The 8,471-nt window shown below is 39.9% G+C and overlaps 1 protein-coding gene across 4 annotated transcripts; it reads left to right on the top strand.

Moving 5' to 3' along the window:
• Positions 1 to 772: 772 nt before the first annotated feature.
• CETN3 (centrin 3) lies at positions 773 to 7,487 on the top strand. Of its 4 annotated transcripts, XM_084833642.1 has the most exons (6): positions 773 to 951; positions 2,451 to 2,586; positions 5,267 to 5,381; positions 6,138 to 6,329; positions 6,590 to 6,640; positions 7,070 to 7,487. In XM_084833642.1, the coding sequence occupies exons 1-5, from the start codon at positions 812 to 814 to the stop codon at positions 6,616 to 6,618; spliced, it is 612 nt and encodes a 203-aa protein (XP_084689768.1). In that variant the 5' UTR covers positions 773 to 811; the 3' UTR covers positions 6,619 to 6,640; positions 7,070 to 7,487. The 4 variants fall into 4 exon arrangements, with proteins under 4 accessions (XP_084689768.1, XP_084689769.1, XP_084689770.1 ...); XM_084833644.1 differs by lacking the exon at positions 6,590 to 6,640 and having other exon boundaries at positions 907 to 951; XM_084833641.1 differs by lacking the exon at positions 6,590 to 6,640 and having other exon boundaries at positions 943 to 1,217.
• The last annotated feature ends 984 nt before the right edge of the window (positions 7,488 to 8,471 follow it).

Below are 8,471 nucleotides of genomic sequence, written 5' to 3'. Positions count from 1 at the left end.
ATAAAGGACCGGGGGGAAATAATACCATTAAAGCTGCTCTACAAAAACACTGACACGCAATTAACTAAGAGCCAGTTTATACAAACAGCTAAAGTGTAAAGCTTTACCTGGATAGTATCACGGCATGCTGAGTTGTGAGTTTGAAGGGACTACCCCCTCCGCCTTAAAAAAACTCCCTGCACATAGAAAAACAGCATTCTGAACAGTTCTCCTTGATGCTCTAGTTTTCTACGTGCAGAGAGTTATCTATCTGGTGCCATTGAAACATGAAATAAACCCCATCATCAGCATTATCTGGTAGAGTTTTTTAAAAAAAGGTCACTAGATTTTGCTGATTGTGTACAGTGGCCTTTGACGGATTATACCATAGATCTACATCTTTGCCTTCTGAACCGCGGGGTCCCCTTATCGCTTGAAGGGGGCGGGGCGGAAAAGAGAACCACCCCAAATGCTGTGGACAGTGCACGTCATTTCGATCCATATTAGGGACAGATACATTCGAGCTCTTCAACCAACGAGATTAGGGGAGGGGGAGGGCCGTGCACGTCAACAACCAGCGCGGCGGCGTTCTCTGCTCCCCCGCCCCTCGCTTCACTGTGACGTTCGTACTGTACTGCCTTCTGGGTAACGTTGGCGCGCGCGCACCAATTTTCACTGGGAGATTGGGAGAGCCGTCAACAGTTTGATTGACCAGCGGCTCAGCCTATCTCGACACGCTGTACAGGGAGAGGTGGGACGGATGCTTCTCAGCGGCCAATTATAGCTGAAATCTGAAGAGGGAAGCAGCGTTGTTGGCAGAGGGACGGGTTTTATGTCCCGCTTTCGAGGGAAGGCTGTTATATCTCTGATTCCGGGAGCCGGTAGTCAAAGTAGTAGAGAGACGCTGCCCCGCCAACCCTGCCTGGTGTCCGGTTTAAGGGGTGGGGACAGGAGAATGAATTTAGTGTCGAGGTTGGTATGGACGGGGGAAGGAGCGGGCGGCCGGCGGAGAGGGAAGCGAGGAGCTCGCTTCTTGTTGCTATGGTAACGCAACGTTTCCCCTCGCGAGTCCTTTGTCGCGATATCTACTTCGGCGCGCGCTATGTTCGCGCGCGTTTTCCCCCCCGGTACACGTACTTCACCTGTTGCCTTCTGATGGCACGCCGGGCCTCTGGTGGTTTTCTGAGCCTCTTTTTCAGACTTGCCCCTGGATTTCTAGTAATTTATTTAGCCAAAAGGTTGTTTTTGTTGTTAACCGTCTTGAACTTTTGGGAAAGTCGGGGTAGTTTTTGGTTTTAAAAGCGGGGGGCATTATTGGTATCCCGCCTTCGTGTCACTTAGGCCCTCAAGGCGTTTTGGAGACGTAATTTAAAACAATATAAAGTACCAGTAGTAAAACATGGTAAATAAGCTAACAAATTCAAATAACGCAGCCTAAAACCAAATAAATAGGTGAACGTCAATTCGGCATTTCCCCTTCAAAGGTTGAGTGAACGGGACATACTGAGGTATGTGGTAGAGCGAACACGGGGAGGCAATTTATGTGTGTCTCATCTCGCACGCGCGCACAGGGTGATTTACTTTTTACCCTTTTAACTATATTGTTGATGGTCTGCAGGTCATCCCCCACAAACATTGGAAAATGGTTATGGGTGAGGGAGTTGTCAACGGTAGGATGCCACTATAATACCCAGGGCCATAGATCAGTGGTAGAACATGTGTTTTACACGCAGAGAAGGTCCTAGGTTCAGCTGGTGTCATCGCCAGGTAGGGCTTAGAAAGGCCCCTGCCTGTAATCCTGGAGAGCTGCTGCAAGTCAGCATAGGCAGTATTAAGCTATATGGAACAAGAGTCTATTTAAGTATAAGGCAGCTTTCCTATGTTTACTTAGGTGCAAACAGTGTCATTAGACCTATCTGAATTATTTTCTTCATTAAACGAGTGCAGGAACTACAGTAGCTCTTAGGAATGCAGAAATCTATTTAATATAATATTTTTCCTGTTTTTGTTGGATTTTGGTATTAAAAAAATCCAAAATACATTAAACAAGAATCATAATTTTGTGCTAAGACACCCCCCCCCCCCAACTACAAAAAGAATCGGTGTATTCACAGTGTCTGTATGTGCAGATCATTCCTCTTCAAATTTTTCATCTTACAACAATAGCTCAATCAGCATTACTGATACATATTGGCCGTGGGTGGGAAGCGAGATATTACACACAAGAAAAAGGGGGAAACATACACACAGTGAACAGAAAGAGCGGGAGAGAATTCCAGTATCAGAGCGTATTACATGAAATCAAATCTTAGCTGAGACTACTTGTTCAGTTGTCTTCATCAGCAAAATTATAATACCTGTCCACTAAGACATGTTCTATAACTAAAAATGGTTTGCAAATTAATGATTAAAAAATCCCTGGTGCTTTCATAACGGTTTGTGCATTTGTCTTTTTCTTCTTTATGTTCTAGAGCTGAGTTTTCTCTTGAAAAAACCAAGAGAAAAAAAAGAAGAGAATTAACTGAAGAACAGAAGCAAGAAATTAAAGATGCTTTTGAGTTGTTTGATACAGATAAAGACAAAGCTATAGATTATCATGAACTAAAGGCAATTAATTTTTTCTTAAAAGTTTGATAGTTTGCTTTGCAATATGTTTTTTTTAAAACTATCACAATTACTAGGCTATGTTTCATTAGTCATAGCTCTTGTATTAGACAATAGCTCTGTGATGTTTTAAAAGTGACAAGAATGTAAATGAAGCTGTTGATTTATAACATGCATAAGTACAGCCAAGGAGTATGTAAGAGCACTTGCAATAAGAGGTTAAGGGCCTCAGCACATTCTACAGAGAAAATCAGTAATCATTAAAAGCTCAGCAAATGCTCACTTCTACCTCATGAGGCAGGAATGGGCAACATTTTTCTTTTTATGGCTTTGTTCCCTTGGAGGTAATCTCTTGGCTATATGCAGTATGAGATATGTAGTATCTCCATAATTTTATAAAATCCCTGTGAAATAGATCAGTATTATCCGCTATTGTGGAGGAGGCTGAGGTTGGGTAAAAGTGGCTCGTATGTAGTGAAGTGATGTTTGAACTGGGTTATAGCTCACACTTCAGGTACTACAGTACAGGAGTTCTTGAATTTGAGATTTTAATGTTTGCCGTTACTTCCTACAATGTATGAAGCTACTTTTATTCATTCATTTCATTTCTATACCACTCAATAGCCGAAGCTCTCCTTAAGGAAGAGGCACTTAAAAAGTAAATACTGAACATATATATAGCCCTTGGTGCTCATATTTATATAGATAGACATGCATATCAGAGGAGAGGAGAGGTATGGAAGGAAAATACCTAGCATTTGTGGCATGCTATACTAAGACCATAGCAAGTTGTCAGAAACTTCTGAAAGCTGCTGTGTGACATTCTGTTCAGTTTATTAACTTTCTAAGTATCTTGCTGTCAGTGGTTCTCCTGAAATGCTATCCTAAATTCTGAAGTAAGGCCATCTGATTTCATTCTAGCTTACTCACATGTAAGTGCATGGGACTGCAGCTTTATTAGAATAAGCATTCTAATTCTTAAGATGTCATACTGCCAAGTCTCCAGCTGATGTTTTGTTAAGTTCATGCCAAAAAGCCACATAGATGGGAAATGTGTTCCATCTGGTTGCCATCCCACTGCCTCTTCCACTCAGGGAGCACAAGAGAGTCATACTTGGCTCCCTACACTGGCAACCCTCCAGCTAAAAAATGTGAAATAATCCCAGTTGCTCCTGTGTCAGTTCTCCCAGTTCCTGAAATGACACTTTAGGTGCTACTTCTGGATGAGTTAGCCCATTCCCTGACTTAAGGTCCAGAACAGGGATGAGCAGCTTGTGGCTCTCCAGATGTTTTGCCCTATAATTCCCAGCATTTGCTATTCTGGGATTGATGGGAGTTGTAGGCCAAAATCTTGAGGGTCAGAGGTTCCTCACCCCTGGTCCAGAATAATAAGTGGACCAGAAGTGGTGTGTAAAGTATTTTGCTCAGCTGCTTGGTACCCCCCTCTCACTGAAATGGGAGATTGTTGCAGAGGCCTTTGCAGTGATGCTTGGTGATGTCTCAGTTACCAGCCACACTTCTCCATTCCATCAGGCTGCAGAGCAGAGAGAGAGAAGGGGAGCATGGTTGTTCCATCGGCTCTTCTGAGAGACCAGCTGTCTTTGGCTCTTCTTCCTGAATGGTTTCTATCCCAGCTGCTCATTATAACAGCCCTGTAATTTGAAGAACTAATGCCTGAGTTTGCTTTTTTCCTCCTCATCACCCTTTGCTTTTGTGTTATGTCTTTTAGATTGTAAGTATGAGGGCAGAGACTGTTTCATTTTTACTTATTTATTTTGCTCTGTAAGCTGCTCTGGGAGCCTTTTCAGCTGACATTTGGGGTAAAAATGCTTTGAATAAATGATGGCCTTACCAATGGCAGATTCCTCATTTTGAGGTGGGCAATAGATGCCTCCACGTTGCCAAGCTTCGGAAACTGGGTGATTACTGCGTTCCTTGCTAGGGAAATTCCAGCTCCTGAGCAACAACTGGAGAGAATCTGCCTCCTGAGGCGGAAGTCAGTGGCTATCTCTGGTGTAGAGCATCAGGGTTCCTATTCTGTAGCTTTGATACTCATTTTTTTGGTCATGTATAAATGGCTTTTGTCGTAGGAACATGGGACAGTATCCAATGGGGCGCTTACGACCCTGACGAGTCCCGCAAGCGGTGGGTCCCGCCAATTCTGTTGCTCAGTTGGGAACCACTGCTTATGCAACAGAGATTTAGCGCTTTCTGGAAGCCTTGATACAAGTAGAAACAATCATTTCTGGATCGGGGCAGATTAGTGGAACTCCTTTATGTGAGCTCCCCTGACCTGCTCTGCTCCAGAAATTGGCGTTTCCGCTCATTTCACGTTGCCCCCGGAAGCACTAAATTGCTATTGTGCAAGGGGTAGGTTCTGCTTGTGCAACAGAATCAGTGGGACTAAATGCTTGCAGAAGTGAATCTGTAGGAGTGTAAGCACCCCATTGGATACTGCCCCGTATGAGTTAACACTGTGTTATCACAATTTAATTGGTGATGCTTGATTTTTTTTCTTAGATTATATCACATCTTTTTATGATATGCTGCCCCAACGTTTGCATGTTGCATTTTTCCCCACTAATCTAAGAAATCTTTACTTGAACATAATTTGTATAAAAATGAACATTGCTCTTTTTATGCATTGAATCTGAAACGTTGTATTTCTGTTGTTTCCCAAAAGGTGGCAATGAGAGCCTTAGGTTTTGATGTGAAAAAAGCAGATGTGCTAAAGATTCTTAAAGATTATGATCGAGAAGGAACTGGGAAAATCACCTTTGAAGATTTTAATGAAGTTGGTGGGTATTGGATTTTAAACATGTTATTGACAAGAAAGTTGGCAAGAACTGGTAACTAGATGTTTAGCTTGTCTATTTTCTTGATAGACATATGTGCAAACTTATCAAAAGCTAAGCCTTTCTTAGTGTGTTTAAAGCCACATTTGTATTGTCTTTTGAAAACAAGCAGAACTGTCAGATTTTCACTTCCACCCTCTAGAACGCATGGCACACATTCTGCTATTCTCCCTCACCCCATCTACCAGTAAAACTGAAACTGAACAAAGGGGATTAGATTCAAACTTTACTAGCAAACTGTAGTTTTTCGTGCCTTGCTAATTTTGTTTTACAGTATATACTTTTTAGAAGTTTTGTATTCTGTTTCCTCAAAATTTTAAAAATTAGAATATGGAAAAGTAATTGTACCTTAATGACACTTTTGGTACTTAAAACTTTTGCAGCACTATGTAGAAGATTTGTACAATATTTTCTGTTGCTATAGAATGAACAGAAGATGGAATGAGTTTTCTGAAAAACTGGCTATTCCCCTACTGTGTCTGTAGATGGTGATGTGATGTTACATATAGTCACTTTTTGTGAAGTAAAAGTCCATGCGCCTGAGGCTGTATACGCACACTGTTTAGTTAGATGGTGAAGGTGAACCTTTTAGATTATCTTGGCCAGAAAGCTGAGGGTTGGGACAAAATAAGAGGCATTTCCACGCAGAATAAAATTTGAACAACAAAAATGTCTTTATCTCATATTTTTCCATTTTAGTGACAGATTGGATACTTGACAGAGATCCACATGAAGAGATACTCAAGGCATTTAAATTGTTTGATGATGATGATTCAGGTAAAATAAGCTTAAGAAACCTGCGCCGTGTAGCTAGAGAACTTGGGGAAAACATGAGTGATGAAGAACTTCGAGCAATGATTGAAGAATTTGATAAAGATGGTGATGGAGAAAGTAAGTCCTAAAAATGTTGTTTATGTCCTAATCTTAAATCTTGGAGGTAAAAAGGTAGTGCACTGAATTAGCTTTCCTTGATGATTTCATGGTGAGACCTGCTCAGACAAATGACCAGTTTGTCCTCCAGAGAACTGAATCCTACAAACTCCCCATGGAACTGGAAATGAAATCTGATTCCTTCCTATTGAAATGTGAAATTCTTTGGCATATATTAGCAGGAAGATGTGAATGCATTGGTCTCTTCTATCATTTTATAGCGATGAATTATTGTCTGCAATGCTGTTGAACCTGCCATATGTCACTGAAACGTAAGCATGGAATGTACTTCAGAAATTAAGAATGATATATTATCATAAATACTAGTAAACAAAGTATCATTTCAAGTGTAGAAGACAAGGCCCAGAGAATCTAGTCATGGTGGTGGTCATATGTGTTTGTAATAAGGCATGAATGAAATGATTATATCAGTTCTTATTTTTACCTTTAAGCAATTACAGATTGGGTTGTTTTAGTAGGGATTTTAATATCCTATGATAATTGCTTGCACCTACTTTACTCAGTTCTTCAAAATGTTCAGTACTCAAGGCTTTCCAAATGAATTTGCCAATTTACAACTGTTTGTGAGAGAGAGTTTCAATATGAAGGCTCCCTGAAACTGCCACAAAGGAGGCAATTTGATTAATAAAAGCTTTTAAAGAAGATATATACTACATAACTTTTTTTTTTCTTTTTTACAGTTAACCAGGAAGAGTTTATTTCTATCATGACTGGAGATGTTTAACATTACAAGACAAGAAGTGAACTTGGCACAAAAAGGAAGGATTATTGGCTTTCAGCATTGAAACTGCCACCTTTCTGTTTCAATTAATTTCTGTAGCAGGAGCCATGCAAAAAATAATTTTCCTCAAAGGACCAAAAGAAACACAAAGTATATGTACTAAGAAGTTGATATTTTATATCATTAAATTTTAGAATAAGCACTGTTATGTTTGAGTACTCATTTGTAAAATAGCTTTGTATAAGAGTTTTAAATTAAATCATAGTATAAAACCTTTTGAAGTTGACATTATTTTAGCATTAGCTGTGGCCTTAGTTTTTATATAAGAGTTTAACAGACATCCATTTTAATAAAGTCTTCTTTTTATATTCTATAAACCTTGTTGGAGTGTTTAATCCAAATGGAACTGTGGATTTAATTGTAAAACTACTTACTTTTTCAAAAAATAGCATTTGGCATTTTAGATTTTGCTTCTGTTGTGTGATAATTATAAAGTATTATTTATTACATTACATTTACATTCCACTTTTCCTTCAACGAGCTCAAGGTAGCATATATTCTGTCCCCCCCCCCCCCATTTTATCCTCACAACAACCCTGTGAGGTTGGTTGGGCTGAGAGTTAGTGACTGGTGTGATGTCACTCAGTGAGCTTCATGGCTGTGTTTGTATTTGAACCTGGTCCTACTCCTATCTCACGTGGAATTGCCAGGTATTTGTTTCTTTTCTGGAAAACTGATACGTGCTTTAAATTTAGTTCTAACAAAGACTATATATTTTATTATATATATTTTTAAATGTCATGGGTATTGGTAATATATTCTACACGGGATATATATAGTGTGCAGAACGTATCTATAGAAATTTGATTTCCGTAGTTTCTTCAGTAAAGTTATTAGTTAAAGTTAGCTTTGTAGGACAGAAGTGTCATTTTGCATGTGCTTGTGTCTACATTGTATTATTACAATGCCACTAAGGTTGTTATTCTGTGCATACTTAACCTGGGCGTAAGACTAGTAGAACTCAGTGGGATTTATCCAGAGAAAGGTACATAGGAGTAAGCTCTTAATGAAGAAGTTTGGAACCAGGGAAGAACTTTGAATGTAAAAGCAGGAGATGTAATATAACACACAATACAATAATCTAAAAACCTGTGTCTAGCACATTTGCTTTTAGGACGTCTCAGACAGATGTTTTTGCAAGAAGAGGGGGCAATGAATCATCCCAGTCCCTCTGCTGATTGTTGCTAGTGAAACAGACTTGCCTGGTCAATATGGGTGATATAGCTTCCTCCAGCAACTGTCATTCTAAACCCTCATGATAGTTGGTGACTCTTCTGAGAGGGAACTTTCCCCTCTCTTCC

This window comes from Heloderma suspectum, chromosome 2 (assembly GCF_057233095.1).
Source record: "Heloderma suspectum isolate Gila_16-S chromosome 2, 16-S_ref, whole genome shotgun sequence".
In the NCBI taxonomy this organism is placed as follows: domain Eukaryota; kingdom Metazoa; phylum Chordata; class Lepidosauria; order Squamata; family Helodermatidae; genus Heloderma; species Heloderma suspectum.
This window is presented reverse-complemented; position numbering and strand designations above follow the sequence as displayed.

Bases quoted from the DNA above. Each gene is read 5' to 3' on its own strand.
- CETN3 (XM_084833641.1), top strand. From the start codon at position 958: ATGGACGGGGGAAGGAGCGGGCGGCCGGCGGAGAGGGAAGCGAGGAGC. The intron at 1,218-2,450 runs GTTGTTTTTGTT...TTTATGTTCTAG, and splicing joins GTAATTTATTTAGCCAAAAG to AGCTGAGTTTTCTCTTGAAA. The intron at 5,382-6,137 runs GTGGGTATTGGA...TTTCCATTTTAG, and splicing joins TGAAGATTTTAATGAAGTTG to TGACAGATTGGATACTTGAC.